The 20,204-nt window shown below is 30.6% G+C and overlaps 1 protein-coding gene across 1 annotated transcript in view; it reads right to left on the bottom strand.

The window, feature by feature from the left end:
* Nucleotides 1-1,743: 1,743 nt before the first annotated feature.
* Nucleotides 1,744-20,204, bottom strand: part of LOC113386433 (attractin-like protein 1) — a 56,471-nt gene continuing 38,010 nt past the window's right edge. Inside the window, exons 13-22 of the mRNA XM_026624214.1 lie at nucleotides 18,784-19,214; nucleotides 16,119-16,352; nucleotides 14,617-14,715; nucleotides 12,139-12,373; nucleotides 8,597-8,739; nucleotides 8,382-8,531; nucleotides 5,179-5,560; nucleotides 4,975-5,101; nucleotides 4,247-4,330; nucleotides 1,744-2,347 (exon numbers count right to left, since the gene is read on the bottom strand). Coding sequence (XP_026479999.1) covers nucleotides 2,012-2,347; nucleotides 4,247-4,330; nucleotides 4,975-5,101; nucleotides 5,179-5,560; nucleotides 8,382-8,531; nucleotides 8,597-8,739; nucleotides 12,139-12,373; nucleotides 14,617-14,715; nucleotides 16,119-16,352; nucleotides 18,784-19,214 — 2,221 coding nt within the window. The 3' untranslated portion in view covers nucleotides 1,744-2,011. The remainder of the gene's footprint in view (nucleotides 2,348-4,246; nucleotides 4,331-4,974; nucleotides 5,102-5,178; nucleotides 5,561-8,381; nucleotides 8,532-8,596; nucleotides 8,740-12,138; nucleotides 12,374-14,616; nucleotides 14,716-16,118; nucleotides 16,353-18,783; nucleotides 19,215-20,204) is intronic.

The raw sequence follows: 20,204 nt of genomic DNA, 5'->3' as shown, positions 1-20,204 counted from the left end.
AAGTGGTGAAAAAATGGATAGTAAAAACATTCATTGCTTTCTTTTACGACACTTTAAAAATGACCTAAAATTCATAGCTTTACACTAGAATACCCCCTTAAGATAGTCCGCAATTCAATCAAAGTTTCTTATGGAAATAAAATGGGTCAAAATTCATTTGTTTTTCAGGATTTTATAGAATCAAAATTGTGTAAACATTGTATTTGCGTTTGTTTAAACATTATAATTTTATAGAATCAAAATTTTGTAAACATTGTATTTGCTTATTTTGATTATCAATAAAAAAATTTACATAAAAAAATTGAAAATGTTTTATAAAATTGTTTAATTGGTTGGTGTGCAGACTTTGTTAGAGTTAATTTTAAAAGGTAAAACTTTCAGAGAATATATTTTTATCAATTTGGAAGCATTTGAGCCTCTGGGAGCAAGGATATTTAGAAATATCCATATTAAGGACTTAATATATATATATATATATATATATATATATATATATATATATATATGTATATATATATTAGGATGGTCTATAATATAAACATTTTCAAATATCCTTGCTCTCAGAGGCTCAAATGCTTCTAAAGCGCTTTCAAATTGATATAAAAATAATCTCTGAAAGTTTTAGCTCTTAATATTAACTTTAAAATAGTCCGCAATTCAATCAAAGTTTCTTATGAAAATAAAATGGGTAAAACAATTTCATTTGTTTTTTTGAATTTTATAACTTAGGAATCAAAATTTTGTAAACATTGTATTTACTTATTTATATTTATAAGATATATTTTATAAAATTGTTTAATTCGTTAGTGTGCGGACTAACGAATTAATTAAGGACTAATTTATCAGATATTTTAAAAGCTAAAACTTTCAGAGATTATTTTTTTATCAATTTGGAAGCATTTGGGCTCTTGGGAGCAAGGAAATTCGAAAAGATCCATATTAAGGACCACCCTAATATATATATATATATATATATATATATATATATATATATATATTAGGGTGGTCCTTAAAATAGTCATTTTTCGAATTTCCTTGCTCCCAGGAGCTCAAATGGTTCCAAATAGATAAAAAACAATTCTCTGAAAGTTTTAGCTCTTAATATTAACGTTTAGATAGAGCGCAATTCAATCAAAGTTTTGTATGGAAATAGCATGGAAAAATTTTCAAAAATTATAAAAATGTTTTTTAGATGTAATTTAGCGAACAAATGAATGAATAAAACTCATTCATTTGTCGCTAAGTTATACCTAAAACATTTTTTTTTAATTTTCAAAATTGTTTCCATGCTCTTTCCATATGAAGTTTGATTGAATTGCGCTCTATCTAAACGTTAATATTAAGAGCTTAAACTTTCAGAGAATTGTTTTTTATCAATTTGGAACCATTTGAGACTTTGGGAGCAAGGAAATACGAAAACATCCATATTAAGGACCACCCTAATATATATATATATATATATATATATATATATAATAGGTTGTCAAATATCTCCCTTCCGCCTTTTTGTATTATAAACCAAGAGCAAAAAAGCGGAAGGGAGATATTTGACAACCTTATATAAATATATATATATATATATATATGTGTAATCAGAAACCTTTCATCAATCCCTTACATATTAAAAACTCCATTAATCAATCATTCATCATAGATAATTATAATTTTATCTAAGTGTCAATTATTACAACGACTACTCAAAAATTGGACAACTCATCAAATTTTCCTCACAAAATCGTCCCACTGTCACTTTAAATTCTTTCTTAAAACCTAATAATTGTCTTTTTCAATATTTACACACAACCTAAATGTCATTTATAAATAAAAGAACACGATCAAGATGTATCATTCCTTCAAATGATATAAAAAAATCTGTTACCATTACCCACACAAAACAATCCTTTAATAAACACGATTCTATCGAATCTTGTCATTCGATAGAAATGATATAAAAAAATCTGTTACCAAAACAATCCTTTATCACTATGTCCTTTACACCGTCGACCTATAGTCATATGCATCCGTCTGCAGGATGTTGACTCTGATTTTTCCTCTTGCCGTTTTTCCCAGAGTTCACCGTGACGTTCGAGTTGTTCAAATCTTTCCCGATGCCCTGGTCGACGCTGGTCTTCCTGGGGTTTCCCAGCGTAACCAGGGCGCTGGCCACTGCCAACCCGGCAGCAGGCTGACACCAGGACCTGGACTGGTTGTTTGTGGGCGACGTCGGCGTGTTTACGGATGAACTTAGGGCGGTGCTCGGCGAACCGCTCGGCAGTCTTACGAGGAGAGAAAGCACGGCTGCACGGTTGCCGTTGCAGGGCTCCAGGGCTATGGGGCTCGGAGAGTCCTGAGAGGAGGAGAATGAATTAGGTGAAAGTGGTAATAAAGATTTGCTGAAACTGTAAGGTAAACCTTCGCAATAGCAAATCTAAGAAGCGTCCATGAATTACGTTATAGATTTTTTAGTGATTTTTGGACCCCCCCTCTTTGTAAAATGCAAAAATTACCCCCGTGTGTAAATTTAGTTACGTAACAATTTTCAAATGCAAATAGTACAGACAGTCGAAAAATTAAAACGCCTCAAAAGAAAGTGGCCTAGTGATCTACTGTCCACAACATAATTTTCTCTGTTTTGCACAGGAAAATTTTCAAACAAGTTATTTATAATTATTATTCATTATTGATTATTATTTTTATTATTAATACTATTATTTTAATTATTATCTATTCATTTATTTATTCTATTTCTTTTCTGTAATGTCCTTTATTCTATTTTTTTCTTGATTTTGATTTTCAATACCATCCCTTTTAACTTATAGATTATATTGTAATCTGATTGTTAAAATTAGCAAAAAAAACTAGTGGTGTATGGTATCGTGCCTTAAGGCAAATTGCTGGAACTTCCCTTAAACGTTTTCAAATATATTATTACAAATACTGTAACTTTCATTATTTTTACTATCTTGTTATGATCTGAGCAGATCAAATGTAAATCATAAATCAATTTCTTATTTACCAGAACATTAACAATCGTCATTTCATTTCGAATTCAATTTAAAAAAAAAATTGCCTAATTTACACAAAAAAAGTGCTCCCGTATAGTCACAGACTTTCACTTATATTGTGCTTAGCTTGGCGTCATTTTCACATTTTTCAATAGTTTTCAAAAAATTGGAAAAGTGCTCCAGTACGTAAAAGTCTAAACGCACTCGGGTAAACATTTGTACCAGAGCGGCGCTTAGACCGTGCTTAGCATGGGTCATTTTTTGAATTTTGACAAAAATATTTTTTGAAAAAAAAAATTAGAAACAAATTTTTTTCCCGAAAGCAATTATTTTGTTGAAACAGAAAGTTCTTTGAATTATTTTAATCGAACGCTTAGTTCTCTCAAAAACTGCGTATTTAGCTCTGTACATATGACTTTAACATTTAGCTCTGTATCTCCGAAACCGCTGTGTCTACCTTTGCCAAAAAACTAATAAGCACTTTTCCCCGTCATTACGAACTGAATGTTTTATGGATCATACAAATTGGATGATCCGTTCTTTTAAAAACTGAGTTACATTTTCGCACTTTTTGCCCCGTATCTTCGGAACGGCTGGACCTGCCTTTGCCAAAAACTAATTAGCACATCTCCCTATCAATAGGAATCGAATGTTTTTTAAACCATTCAAGTCGGTTGATCCGTGCGACCAAAAACGTGGACGAGAAACCTTCAAAACGTCGAGAAATGTAAAAATTTTCATTAATTATTACTATAACTACCCTACGGGAAGTTAAAAAAAAATGTCCACGTTTTTTAAATTATCTAAACCGGATTATTTATAATAACATAACAATGAATGTAATAATTAATAAAATAAAAAAAAATGTAACGATGTTCGAACGAATTTTTCGAATTCTCGAAAAGTTCGCGCTATTTTTAATTTTTTTGAGTACAAGATTTCTCGCGATTTTCATTTTTCATCACGTGATCGATTATTTTACAAATTTTTGAACCCCACCAACATCAGGTGTATTTTTGAACATTTTTTTCGAATTAAATTAACGAAATGAAATCGCATTTTTTTAAATTTTTTTTTGACAATTTACACCCCTCCCACACCACGTTATTTTTTTCAACCCTTCCCCATTTCCCTTAATGGACGCCCCTTTATCTGTTAGAGGACGTCCAGAAATCACAAGATCGCTTTTTAAGGCATTTTGTGGACCCCTCCCAAAAAATGATTTAAATTAAATTGCTTACCTTTTTTCTTTTCCTAACAGTTGTTATATTATTTGAATCTTGACTTAATAAAATCGTGTCCTTAGATTCGATTTCTACTAATACCTAGAAAAAGAATCACAAATAAAAGTTAGATTTTGTTTATGCTATATTTTTATAAAATAAATTAATAACTGATTAATGTATGGCATCGTGCCTTAAAAGACAAATTGCTAGAACTTCCCGTACCGTAACGAAATGATCGAGGAATATTAAATGTGCTCAAATAGATTATTATAAATATTTATAAGAATTATATAAACTGAATTGCAAAGTTAAAATTATTTGTTTAAAGTATATTGTATAAAGAAATTTAGTCAGAATTAAAAAATTAAAATCTGATTTATTTTCGATATACAACAAAAAATCGAAAAAAAACTAAAAAAAAATTGAGAAAAATATTTGAAATAATTTTTTTCCAAGAGCAATTATTTAGTTAAAACAAGCAGAAAGTCTTTTAGATCATTCAAATCGGACGCTTAGTTCACTCAAAAACTGCCATTTTTTTGCCCATTTAGCTCTGTATCTTCAAAATGGCGGGACCTGTCTTTGCCAAAAACTAATCACCTGTTCTTTCAATCATTACAAATTGAATGTTTTTTAGATCATTCAAATCGGATACTCCGTTCTATCAAAAACTCGATTTGTATTTTCTGCACTCTTTACCCTTCTGAAAGTTAATAATAATAAAAAAGTATAACTTTTACTACCTGTGAAAATGGCCTTGAAGCCATCTGTTCCATTTCGACAAACAATCTTTGTCGTCGTCTGTACATATCCCACTTCTGTTTAATTTTCCACATAATGGCAGCTACTAATAACAGTAGTAAAAAACAACTGCAAGATAAAACAATATGTCAGAAAATCCATATAACTAGAAACCGAATAAATTACTTAAAATTTTATCATCTTACGTTGAAAATGTGATAAAAAACTGTTGTAAATTCAACTTCGGATACTGCGAAAACGATATCTGTATCCACAGCGGCGGCTGAAAATCATAAACCGACACATAGAATGTCGTCAAAGTGACATTGTCCTCCATTCCGAAATTGTACTCGGCTTTGCTGAATTTGTGTCTGAATTGTGTGCAATTCATGGCTTGAAAAATTGGCTTGTCTAGTCCTCGTACTGACTTGATTGAGATATTCATTTTGGCTAAAACGCTGCACGTTATTGTAAAATCGGCATCGATATCTGGCTTGATGGGCGAATTGCGAAAATTGATCTTGGTGTAGTGCCGGTCTTCTTTTTTAGATAAGTTGAAGGTGAATTGGTAATCTATTGTGAGATCATCTGGAAGAGGAATAATTATATATGTCAAATATCTCCCTTCCGCCTTTTTGTATTATAAACCAAGAGCGAAAAAGCGGAAGGGAGATATTTAACAGCCTAATATATAATGCACATCTCCTAAACGTTATATACAGATTTGAAGAAAATTGTATTATCTTTTTAACAATATATAATACTATCGTTATATTTTAATTTTGTATAAGAAAATAAACGCGGGTATACAAAATGCGACCAATAAAACTATTATTATAGAGTGACAGACAACACTCCATTTTGATTTCAAATATTAAAACTATTTTGTAAATAATTAACTTCCCGCAGGGTAAGTTATAGTAATCGCTAAAAAATCGAAAAAAAAAATTTTATATATCTTTACGTTTCAGAAGTTTCTGAATATTTTGGCATACCTTAGAAAAAATGGATGTATGTGTGTGTGTGTGTGCGTGCGGATAAAAATTTTCGTCGACGATTTCGGGAACACGGATGAAGCAATTTGAATAATTTAAAAAACATTCGATTCGTATTGATAAGGAGACGTGCTGATTAGTTTTTGGCGAAGGCAGGTCTAGTCGTTCCGAAGATATGGGGCAAAAAGTGCCAAAAAATCGTAAATCAGTTTTTAAGAGAACGGAGCGTCCGATTTTAATAATTCAAAAAGCGTTTTACTTGTATTGACAAGATGAAAAACTGATCAAATTTTCATAAGGGCAGGTCTAGCGGTTTCGGAGATCTAACGAAAAAAGTAAAAAAAATGCCATTTGGTGGTCAAAAATGATCATTAGACATATGCACATCAAATTATCAGATATTTTATAGAGATTTTAACAATAAGTATAAATTTTGTTTACATTCCTAAGGGTTCCGTACCATTGTTTACCCGTTAGACAGCGACGCGGCGCTTACGCGCTTTATATTTTGTCTCTATGCAGTTAAAGCAGTACGATTGCTTTGAAAAAAAGTTCAGATCTTCCAAAATATGTCAAAATAAATAAATCATTTTTTTTTTCAAAAAAAAAAAATTAAAAAAAAAAAAATTAATTTTTTTTAAAGTTTTTTTTCAAAAATAATTTTTTTTGTCCAATTTATAGTTTCTCAAAAATCTTATTTTTTCGAAGTAAATTTTATTCAAAAATGTTAATCGTTTTTAAAAAAATAATAATTTTTGGTACGGGAAGTTCCAGCAATTTACCTTAAGGCACGATGCCCTAATTGCCTTAAGACAGAATTCCACTTACAGCTAGTTTTATTCTGAACTTGAAAAATTGTTATATACACGGTTGTAGATAATTTCATTAGCTTTCTAACAATATATAACAATAATATTAAATTTTATTTATTTACAATAAAATAATCGTGGATATAAAAAATGTGCAACGGATTAAACTGATAATATAAAATGGCACTTGAAAGTTTCGAAATATTTTGTAAATAATTTTGTTTTGAATGAGATAAATTGTTAAATACAGAGTTGTAGATAGTTTTATTAGCTTTTAAACGATGTATAACAATATATATGTTGTGAAACAAATTTTAGCAATATTTAATAAGTACATCTTTAAAAAATGTAACCACTGACCACCAATCGCTGCATAACTACTAATTATAGTTTCAACTTTACACATTTTTTATGCTAAATTTTATGAAAAATAAATGTTATATACGGATTTGTAGACAATTTTTATACTTTTATAACAATATATATATATATATATATATAAAATATTGCTATATCTTAATTATTTATAACAAAATAAACGTGCAACCCATGAAACTAATATTATAGGAATTTAAGGAGCACAACTAGTGGTGAAATTTTCAAAGAATCGAATCTTCAATTTTTCCATATTTCGATAGGTTATACCTTTAAAAATAACATACCAAAATTTTAAATCGATGTTTTAAATAGTTTTTGAGTTACAGCCATTTGAAGTATATATATATAGTATAACGATCGTTATACACCATTTCTCAAAACACCATTTTCCGAAGCAAATCAAAAACAAATAATCCGATCACTATCGAATTTTTTTTACACGTTCTATATATAGTTCTCCGTAAAATGAACTATCGATTTTTTGATCAGATCAAAAATCGAATTTTGGCAGTCCAAAAACGATCAAAATTTTGGGTAAAATTCGACTTTTTTTTAAAAAACGCCGTCATTTTGTCACTTTTTGATTTTTTTCTTTATCGTAGTTTATTTTACAGACAATATTATCTAGTTTAACAAGAATTTTTTTTTTTTAAATTTCATCCACGTAGAAGGCCGAAATCACTGCAGCAGTGAAGAGCATTTTTTTGTAGCACCGTTGGAGATCGACGATAACTTAAAAAATATTTAATTTTTTTTTTCAATAATTTTACTATGTATTCTTAAAACACGTGTAAATATATTCCTAAAATTTTGACATGATTGATAAAGTAGTTTTTTTAATATAAATTCCCTAAAAATCACCTTTTTTTAGGCGGTTAGGGCGGTTACACTAGTTTTTGTTAAACACTTTACTAGCAAATTTTGTTAAACAAAGCACACCGTTATATGGCGATATAATTAATTATATTTTTTACAACTGTTTTATTTTCAAACTTGGTATTAGCTACAGGCGTTTTTTTGATCTTAGGCTATTTTTCTTTCTGACTTTCTACATAAAAAAAATCATGAATAAAATTATCATTATCAAAATTTAATGGCGTCATTAGGTCTTTGGTGAGTACCTCCTTTCTTTTAGCATACTCATCCGTTTATTAAATTAAAATTATATATATATATTATATTTAAATTTTTAATTATTATATTATATTTAGTACAGCTTGTACTTACAATAGCAGGATCCTTTATTGTTAGGATCCTCATGATAATGATTATTGGCATCACATTTCTCGCAGTGGTCACCTGCGAGTCCTTTAGTAGTGCAATAACATTTACCCGTTTCACTATTGCACAAACTTGCTTGACCGTTGCATTCACAAGCTGAAAAGGCAATTGAATTGAACAATCGACACTTGCAAAAAAAATTATGTTTCATTACTACTTACGTTGGCAAGTGCCTCCATTGACTGGGTCACCCCAGTATCCATTTTGGCATTTATCACAGTTTTCTCCCATTGTGGGACCATCGCAGGGCTGTCTACAAATTGAGGAGTTCGTTGAACAAGTACTGTGGCCATTGCATTGGCAACTGAAAGAAATAGGAAATATATACATATATCTTTATGGCACCTTTTATGCAGCACCCCAAAAATTCTTATTAACTTCCCGAAGGAGAAGTTTATGTTTTCATTAAAAAATCCGACTCGCTAATTTTATGTTTTCATCAAAAAATCTGACTCGCTAATTTTATGTTTTCTCGACGTTTCAAGCCATTCTGAATCGAATGAGACCAAATTTAAGGAAAAAGTATGTGTGTGTGTGTGTGAACAGATTTTTTGCCGTAAATCGACAATTTCTCCAAAAGGTGCTGGATTGATTTCAAAAATTTAAAAGCCATTCGATGTATCTCGATGAGGACTTTTATTTGTCAGTTTTGTGCGACGATCGGCCAAGCCGTTTCTTTATAAATCGCATAAAAGTGAAAAATTTTACGTCTACGTTTTAGCCCGCAATTCTGAATCAATTTTGAAAATTCAAAAACCGTCCAAAAGATATTGGTTGGGAATCGTGCTGATTAGTTTTTGGTAAAGATCGGCTGGGCCGTTTTCTTGTAAGTTTAAGAAATTAATTTCGACTATTTTTATTATTATTTTTTTGACGGTACATACCATAGTCTTGTAGATCATACTAAAATATTACGGCCCTACGACAACTCGTTTAGCTTTAAAAATTTGTCTAAGTTTGCAAAAATTGGTATTGTTTTTTTTGGTATTTGTCAAAATTAGAACTTTCATCGACGTTTGCTCGAAAACGCCTGAACCGATTTCATAAATTTAAAAACCATTTGATGTATTTCGATGAGGATTATCGTTTCTCAGTTTTGTGCGGCGATCGGCCGAGCCGTTTTTTTGTAATTTGGAAAAAAGTGTTAAAGTTTTCGTTCACATTTAAGCCCATCCTACCGAACCGGTTTTAAAAAATCAACAACTGTTCGAAAGATATTAAAAGAAAGATATTATTATTATTAGTTGGGAATAATACTGATCAGTTTTAGTTGAAAATCTACCGAGCCGTTTTTTTTGTAATTCACTGTTGAAAAAAAAATTTAAGTCGATTTTCATGGAACTTTTTTTGGCGATATATATCATGGTCTTCTAAAACTTACTGAAATATCACGGCCTTACGACAAGTGGTTTAATTTTAAAAATTAATCAAAGATTCAGAAAATGAGTAGTTTTTTTCACGTTTGTTAAAATTAAAATTAGACGATTTCCTTGGTATAACGATAGAGTACTTGGTTTTAATGAACATAGTATACCATTGAGGTCCTATGGAAACTGGTTCAATTATAAAAACTGGTGATTTTTGAAAATTTGCTATTAGAAAATACTCCGAGTCAAAAGGTTCGTTCGTTCGTGTAATAAATCCACTCGGAATACTTCTAATAACTCATCAATTAAATTATTTTTTATTGATTAAGTCGATTAATTACACATATCTGGAAGTTCATGTAACTTGCCTCAAGGCTAAATACCAAACAAACTAGTAGTCGTATGCATCCGTATATGACTATATAATCCTGTATATGTTAGAGTTGTTCAAACATAACTGATATTAGTTTAGTTATATTATAGTATTGTGATGAAAATAATAATTGTATTGACTTAAGGGGCACAACTAGTGTAACCGCCTAAAAAAAGTGATTTTTGGGAATTTATATTAAAAAAACTACTTTATCAATCATTTCAAAATTTTAGGAATATATTTATACATGTTTTAAGAAAACATAGTAAAATTTATGAAGAAAAGAATTTAACATTTTTTAAGTTATCGTCGATCTCCGAGGGCGCGACAAAAAAAAAACCTTCGCTGCTGCAGTGATTCCGGCCTTCTACGTGGATAAAATTAAAAAAAAAAATTCTCGTTAAACTAGATAATATGGTCTATAAAATTAACTACAATAAAAAAAATCAAAAATTGACAAAATGGCGGCGTTTTTTTTAAAAAAAGTCGAATTTTACCCAAAATTTTGGTCGTTTTTGGACTGCCAAAATTCGATTTTTGATCCGATCAAAAAATCAATAGTTCATTTTACGCAGAACTATATATAGAACATGTAAAAAAATTGAAAGTGATCGGATCATTTGTTTTTGAGTAATCGATGCAGCAAATTCGGAAAATGCTGTTTCGAGAAAAACGCGTTTAAAGATAAAATGATCGTTATATTTACTATATACTATACATATACTCAGGGCCGGTCCTGGGGTCCTCAGCGCCCGCATGCAAAATTTGTTCTTGCGCCCCCCCCCCAATAATTTTAACTGTTTTAACAGTTTATCAATAAAAGTATTTAAATATTTACGTACATTTTTTCAATTAATTTTTAATCGTAAGAAAAAATTAGTTATAATTTATATAAAATACATGGATTTTAAATTTATTTAGAAAATCGAGGCAATTCGTGGGTTGATTTATTTTTTCAGTATTTACAATATTAAAAAGTGCATCGTAAACTTCTCCATATTGATATCGTAGAGGCCGAATTGATTCATCATTAGATTCAGAGTATCACATTGTTGTATTAAAGTTAAATTTTTAACGTATTTTAAAAGTATTGTCTAAAGATCAGTAAAAGATGCAAATAAATCACTTATTTCCTGAATATTGAAAAAAACCTGATTGTATTTGTATCTGTATTATTTTTGCATAGTTAATAATTAAATTTAGAGTATGGGCACCACTAGGTATGAAAAAAGCTCAACAATTTTTGTTCCAAAGTCATTTTTGGATTTTTTCATAACACTAACCACGCATGTCTTCAACGTTCAAAGTTCATCAGATGCGAAACATTTCTAACAAAAACAAAAGTTACAATTCAATTTCTCGGAATAAACAATCCATTTTCTCAGCACTGACTCCCCATTTTTCATTTTTTCTATTATAATTAATATATATTTCTTTAATAAGTAGCGTTTCAAATAAATCAGCTCGCAATTTTTCATCAATGACGCCCAATAATTAATTTAAACTTTCGTAGGTTTGCGCTTAGGAAATGAACACTAGATAATTTTTTTTCGATTTCACGTTAACTTCAAACGAAGAAAAAAAATTAAGAGTACATTAAACAATAAGCAGAACAATAATTTACAAATTTGCGTTATTTGAGTTATTATTTGGTTAATTGTTTCTATTGATATCACATTGCAAACTGAATATGCCTTTTATGACTCATAGTTAAGTTGGATTGTTTATCATAATCTATTAAGTATTCGGGATTTTATATTTAAAAAAATAAAAAATAATATATTATAAATTCCATTTCTGAACCTCGTTTTGGCGCCCCCTAAGGCCTGCGCCCGCATTTTTTGCATGCATTGCATTCAAGGCAGGACCGGCCCTGCATATACTCTTTAAATAGTTGTGCCACATAAATTGTAAATATTGAATTTGAATAAAGTATCTATCTATCATCTATTATTTTCTTTACCTCGGACAAGTAGTAAAGTGCCACCTCTCAGCCGGACACCAACTGTGCTTCCCGTCTTCAACCCTTTCATCCCAAGTTCCTAAACTGACTTCTGGGGCAGGATGCTGATGAGGACCAGAAGCACCACCGGCTACACATGCCCCCAGACCGGTGTCGGAGCCATCGTCGCACCAGCCGCAAGCTGGTTCTCCGAGACATTGACCACAGGTTGAATAGAATGTGCATTGGGACTCGCCTGGAAAAAAAATTAAGAAAATATAAGTTGACTAGATGTAAAAGGCAATTTGGATTGAAGCAAACTTTATTTAAATTTAGTACTACTACTTCCCGTAGGGTAGTTATAGTAATGGGCCGAAAATTTTTGCATTTCTCGACGTTTTGAAGGTTTCTGAACATTTTTAAGGGCCTAAGAAACTAAATGGATGTGTGTGTGTGTTTTGTTCACGTTTTCGGGAGCACGGATCAACCGATTTGAATGATTCATTTACCATTTGATTCCTATTGATAGGGACATGTGCTGATTAGTTTTTGGTAAGGCAGGCCCAGCCGTTACGGAGATACGGAGCAAATAGTGCAGAAAATACAAATCGAGTTTTTGAGAGAACGGAGTATCCGATTTGAATGATCTAAAAAACATTCAATTTGTGGCGGGAAAAGAGGTGATTAGTTTTTGGCAAAGACAGGTCCCGCCATTTCGAAGATACAGATCTAAATGTGCAAAAAATGGCAGTTTTTGAGTGAACTGAGCGTCCGATTTGAATGATCTAAAAAACTTTCTGCTTGTATTGACAAAACAATTGCTTTTGAGGATAAAACAATATTAAATTAAATCCTTTTTTTTATTTTCCATAAAAATTTTCCACAAAATATTTTTGTTGGACTAAAAATTCAAAAAATTACCCAGGCTAAGCACAGTCTAAACGCCATACTGGTACAAATGTTTACCCAAGTGCGTTTAGACCGTTTATGTACTGGAGCACTTTTCCAATTTTGTGAGAAAACTATTGGAAAATGTGAAAATGCCGCCAAGCTAAGCACATTGTACGTGAAAATGTCGCACAGAATTATTTGCAAATGTATTGAAATTTTAATTTGCTCGTCAGTAGAGTCCCTTTTTAAATTAGAATTTTGATTTGCTCGTCAGTAGAGTCCCTTTTTGTATTAACATTTTAATTTGTACGTCAGTAGAGTCCCCTTTGGTACTAAAAATTTAATTTGCTCGTCAGTGGAATTCCCATTTCTATTAACATTCTCAATTGCCCATCACTAGAGTCCCTTCTTGTACTTAAATATTAATTTGCTCGTCAGTAAAGTTCTTTAGTATATTGATATTTTAAAACGCTCGTCAGTAGAGTTCCTTTCCTAATATACTCGTCGGTAGAATCTCTTTTTGTAATGACATTTTAAATTTGCTCATCAGTAGAGTTCCTTTATTTTACGGACACCTTAATTTGCTTGTTAGTAGAGTCCCTTTTTTTAATATTTTCGTCAGTTAAGTCTCTATTTGTATTGATATTTCAATATGCTCATCAGTAAAGTCCCTTTTATTTTTTTTGTTTTCCATAAAATATTTTTTGTATTAAAAATTTAAAAAATTACCCAAGCTAAGCACAGTCTAAGCGCCACTCTGATACAAATATTTACCCAAGTGCGTTTAGAATGTTCACGTACTGGAGCACTTTTCCAATTCGAATTTTGTGAAAACTATTGAAAAATGTGAAAATGCCGCCAAGCTAAGCGCAGTATAAGTGAAAATGTCGCACAGAATTATTTGCAAATGCGTTTAGACTGTGACTATACGGGAGCACTTGTTCAATTTTGATAATATGGAAAATTATAATTTTTGATTTATTTTTTAGATCATTTTTTATTTTGCTCGTCAGTAGAGACTTATTTTTTTAAATTGCTAATAAACTTGTTGATCAGTATAGTCCTTTTTTTATTTTGCTGATTTTTTTAATAATTTGCTCGTCAGTAGAGTTTCTTTTTATATTCAAGATTACGTAATAATTTGCTCGTCAGTAGAGTCCTTTTTCATTTTCTTCTAGGTTATTCAATGATTTGCTTGTCAGTAGAGACTCTTTTTATATCTTTAATATCTTTTTATATCTTTTTTTTATCTTTAATAATCTTACTGATCAGTAGTGTCCTTTTATTTTCTTCTAGGTTATTGAATAATTTGCTCGCCAGTAGAGTCCCTTTTTTATATTCTAATTTTGTGTAAATTAGTCAACTATTTTTTTTTGAAATTGAATTCGAAATGAAATGACGATTGTTAATGTAATAATTGATTTATGATTTGTATTTGATTTGCTCAGATTTAACAAACAAGATAGCAAAAATAATTAACCTTACAGTATTTGTTATTAACGTTTAAAATTTCTCGAATATTTCATTACGGTACGGGAAAGTTCGAGCAATTTGCCTTGAGGCACGATGCCATACACCACTAGTTTGGTTATAAATGTTCTACTTTACCTTGTACAGCCGATCTACACCTACTGGTGACTGTAGTCCACTCCCTGCATTGTCCGTAAGGAAAACTGGCAGTGTAAGCATTTTTATCAACACATCGACCTGTTAAAAAACCAAAAATGTTATAAGGTAAAAGACCCAGTTATTGACCCTGGCCCAGTTTCTGACCTTTTCAACTTTTTTTGGAATTAATTAAAAAACTATACATTTAATGTGAAAATAAATTTTTTCTTAATTGACAGCAATTTATTCTATGCCTCATTAATGTCAATTAAAAAAATATAAAAAATATTAACTAAATAAAAAAAAATTTTTAAACCAAAAGTGACTGTGGAAGCCATTTTTTAGCTTTAGTCTAAACAGTTTATGTAAGGAGCTACGACAATTGAGTTCGTGCACTAATTATGATGTAAGTACGAAAATCTAACTAAAAATAAGTCAATAATTAATTAAAATTTATTTTAAAATATTTATAAAACATATTAAATTTAGTTTTATTACTGAAATTTGAGGGTCAATAACTAGGCTCAATTTTAAGTGTATGTCACAGTTGTTGACCCTGCAATTCTAACCTTCTAAAAGCTAGGTTATCTGTCACATGTTTTTAGTCACTTGTTCATTAAATGTAAAAATAATAATATTTATTGTTATCTTATATTTTTTTTTTACTATTTTTCGTAGTAAAGTGATAAATTTACATTTAATATTCATTGGTATAAATGAAAGATTGTATTTAAATCTTGTAAATACATCTTTTAAGTGATAAAAAAAATGTCAGTTTTATCAACGCTTAAATTATGACTGTTTTAGTTTACTAATATTTTTATTATTATACAATTATACAATTACAATTAATTAAATGAAAATTAGAAGAAGAAAAAGAATTGAAAAAAGCTGAAAGGTCCAAAAATAAAGCCATCAAGGAGGCAGAAAAAATAATTAAAAAAGAAAAACTTGAAGAATAAAAGAAACAAAAAGCTCTTAAAATAAAAAAAGGGCAAGTAATTTAAATAATTAATTTTAATTTTTTTGTTTGTGTAATATGTTATAATAAGACTTGAACTATTTATACGTTAAATTTTAACAAACTGTATATTTTTAGAATAAATATTTAATTTATTTATTTCAATAATAATTTCAGTTTATTTAAAATTAGTAAGCACTTCATAACCTAATCATGATTAAATTTGAGGGTCAGAAATTGGGCTACGGTCAGGGTCAGAAACTGCCACACGAAGAATTCTGAGGGTCAGAAACTGGAGCTCTTAATGTCAATTTTTAAAACGTCAATTTAAAATATAAATTTAGTTCAAATAATTTTTTTATGCACATTACTCTATTTTAAAAATCCTAAACTAATAGATAAAATTATAATTTTCTTCATTAAGTTAAGTTTTATATTAATTATTATAGTTTAACCTCCACCGTCACTCTAAAAAGGTCAGAAACTGGGCCCCTTACCTTACACAAGGTGTACAAATAAATATGTCAATTATATTAGTTACCTTCATTCTGACACCATATACATTCCTCCTGCGTACAATTGTGGCACGAGGATAACTCTGAGCAAGGCGGCGAGCATGGAGGAGTCGCCACTGATTGCATGGACGTAGGTGCATTTACGTGATGTTCTAAGGCTCCACCTTCTAGTAAAGACGGATGATCGATTCCTCCAGAGATTTCTACTGAAGGATGACCCACAGAAGAAGATAAAATATCTACACTTGCCGGTTGAATAGCTGAAACAAAGTTAATCATTACACAATTATAGTAAGGGGCACACCTAGTATGACAACCTAAAAAAAGGTCATTTATAAAAAAACTAGTGAATTCATCTATTTGAAATTTTGAGGGTATGTTTATACATGTTTTGAGAATACACAGTTAATTTTTTTGAAATAAAATATTAAATATTTTTGAAATAACATGCAATCTCCGGCGGCGCCAAAAAAAAGATCCTACACCGCTGCAGTGATTGCAGCCTTCTCCGTTGATAAAACATAATTTTAAAAAATTCTCGTTAAACTAGATAATATCGTCTGTACAATGACTTATAATAAAAATAAGAAACTAGTGGTGTATGGCATCGTGCCTTAAGGCAAATTGCTGGAACTTCCCGTACCGTAATGAAATATTCGAAAATTTTTAAACGTTTTCAAATATATGATTACAAATACTGTAACTTTCATTATTTTTGCTATCTTGTTATATCTGAACAAATTAAATGTAAATCATAAATCAATTATTACATTAACAATCGTCATTTCATTTCGAATTCAATTTCAAAAAAAAATAGGTGCCTAATTTACACAAAATTGAAAAAGTGCTACCGCATAGTCACAGTCTAAACGCATTTGCAAATAATTTTGTGCCAGAGTGGCACTTAGACTGTGCTTAGCCTGGGTGATTTTTTGAATTTTTGTATTTAGTATTTTTCATCATCAACTGTATTTTACCAGACATAAAAATAAAAAGGACTCTACTGACAAACAAATTATATTTTGCATTATATAAACTGATGAGCAAACTGAAATACTCGTCTGCTCGTCAGTAGAATCCCTTTTGTATATTTTAGGTTTTGCTCGTCAGTAGAGTCCCTTTTTTAATACTAGATTAAGTTTGCTCGTCAGTAGACTCTCTTTTTTGTATATTTTAGCTTTTGCTCGTCAGTAGAGTCCCTTTTTTAATTCTAGATTAGTTTGCTCGTCAGTAGAGTCCCTTTTTTAATACTAAATTAGTTTGCTCGTCAGTAGAGTCAATTTTTTAATACTAGATTAGTTTGCTCGTCAGTAGTCCCTTTTTTAATTCTAGATTAGTTTGCTCATCAGTAGAGTCTCTTTTTTATTTCTAGATTAGTTCTCCAGTACATAAACAGTCTAAACGAACTTGGGTAAACATTTGTACCAGAGTGGCGCTTAGACTGTGCTTAGCCTGGGTGATTTTTTTAATTAATTACAAAAATATTTTTTTTAAAAAAAAATTAGAAACAAAATGTTTTTTTCCAAAAGCAATTATTTTGTTGAAACAAGCAGAAAGTTCTTTGAATCATTTAAATCGGACGCTTGGTTCTCTTAAAAACTGCCATTTTTTTAACATTTAGCTCTGTATCTCCGAAACCGCTGGGCCTACCTTTGCCAAAAACTAATCAACACATCACCCTATCAATAGGAATCGAATGTTTTTTAAACCATTCAAATCGGTTGATCCGTGCGCCCGAAAACGTGGACGAAAAAATGCGGACATACAAAACACACACACACACATCCATTTTTTCTGAGGTACGCCAAAACGTTCAGAAACCTTCAAAACGTCGAGAAATGCAAAAATTTTCATTTTTTACGCTACGGGAAGTTGAAAAAATCTCGTTAAACTAGATAATATTTTCTATAAAATGACCTACAATAAATAAAAAAAATCAAAAACTGACAAAATGACGAAGTTTTTTTAAAAAAAAGTCGAATTTTACCCAAAATTTTGGTCGTTTTTGGACTGCCAAAGTTCAATTTTTGATCCGATCAAAAAATCGATAGGTCATTGTACGGAGAATTATATACAAAACATGTAAAAAAATTTGATAGTGATCGAAACATTTGTTTTTGAGTAATCGTTGCAGCAAATTCGGAAAATGCTGTTTCGAGAAAAACGCGTTTGAAGATAAAACGATCCTTATACTATACACTATATATATACTCTTTAAATGACTGTGACTCAAAAACTATTTAAGATATCGATTTAAAATTTTAGTATGTTATTTTTGAAGGTATAATCTATCGAAATATGGAAAAAATAAAAATTCGATTTTTTGAAAACTTCACACTAGTTGTGCCACTTAAATAAAAACTAATAATATTAAACATTTAATAAACTATAAATCACTACTTAAGGTAGTCTTTTAGGGATAATTTTTCTGGCTTGATTAGGTCAATTCTTACACATTTCGGGAAGTTCATGCAACTTGCCTTATGGCTAAATGCCACTTGCACCTAGTTTTTATCTTTCCCAGGGGGCTGTGACTCAAAAACTACTTAAGATATCGATTTAAAATTTCGGTATGTTATTTTTGAAGGTATAACCTATCAAAATATGGAAAAAATAAAAATTCGATTTTTTGAGAATCTCACACTAGGTGTACCCATTAACTTCTATTTATTTACAAACACTAGTACTCACCAACGATAGTCCGGTTCTCCACAGCCCTACATTTAGGATTCTCATAATCCCATGAGCATTTTCCCCGGTTAGCCCTGCAGGCGTGACAAGTATGCAACTGTTTACAAATCGGTGCATTATCACTCGGACACTCGTCCAAATCCTTAATCTTTCTTCTGTTCCAGTCCGAAATTGTGGTGACATCTTTTCTGCATTTCTCTCTGTAGCACCCTGCACGATGTATCTGGTCACCAGGAACGCACCAGACGCAGTCGAATTTATTTTGAACACATGAATAACAGTCTTGTTGCTCTGAGCATCTTACATCGTTGGTGAGATCCATTAAACCTTTGCTGGTACGACCTTCTTCAGGACAGAACATGTATCGGACATCGTATTCTTCGTAATAACCAGACAGAAACTCACCAGAGATGTCTTTAACTTTGATACATCTGTAAAGGACGATTGAATTGTAATTAAACAAATGACCGTTTTTGATTTTTGATTAGTATTTTTCATATCAAACGTAATTGAATAGTCAGCAAACTTTATGACTTTTCCTTATATGTGAGTATGATACATTTTTCAATGTAAATTTGTTTTTTTTTTAACTTCCCTTAGGGCAAGTTATAGTAATCGCAAAAAAATCGAAAATGAAAATTTTTATATATATATATATTTACGTTTCAAAGGTTTCTGAACATTTTGGCATACCTTAGAAAAGAATAGATGTATGTGTGTGTGTGTGTATTACGTGTGTGTATGTATGTGCGGATACAAATTTTCGTCGACGATTTCGGGAACACGGATCAACGATTTGAATAATTCAAAAAACATTGAATAATTCAAAAAACATTCGATTCGTATTGATAAAGAGACGTGCTGATTAGTTTTAGGCGAAGGCAGGTCTAAACGCTCCGAAGATACGGGGCAAAAGTGCCTCGGTATGCCTTAATTGCCTTAAGACAGAATTCCACTTACAGCTAGTTAATTTTTATGTTCGGACTGCATTTTTTGTGTAATTGTTAAGAATATAATCCAAACTTACAAGACTAGCTGTAAGTGGAATTCTGTCTTAAAGCAATTAAGGCATCGTGCCTTAAAACAAATGGCTGGAAACTTCCCGTACCAAAATTATTATTTTTTTAAAAACGATTAACATTTTTGAAAAAAATTGACTTTGAAAAAAATAAGATTTTTGGAAGAAGAAAATGAATTGGACAAAAAAATTACTTTTTTTTGAAAAAAAAAAATTCATTTTTTTTTTTAATTTTTTTTTTGAAAAAAATTTTTCTTTATTTTGACATACTTTGAAGATCTAAACTTTTTTTCAAAGCAATCGTACTGCTTAACTGCATTAAAGACGAAATATCAAAGCGCGTAAGCGCCGCGTCGCCGTCTAACGCGTAAACATTGGTACGGAACCCATAGAAATGTAAACC

Source organism: Ctenocephalides felis, unplaced genomic scaffold (assembly GCF_003426905.1).
Source record: "Ctenocephalides felis isolate EL2017-DRISC unplaced genomic scaffold, ASM342690v1 CF-g0.4_SCAFFOLD_03571, whole genome shotgun sequence".
Taxonomy (NCBI): Eukaryota; Metazoa; Arthropoda; class Insecta; order Siphonaptera; family Pulicidae; genus Ctenocephalides; species Ctenocephalides felis.
The sequence above is the reverse complement of the archived record's forward strand: the minus strand, read 5'-3'. Positions and strand labels throughout refer to the sequence as shown.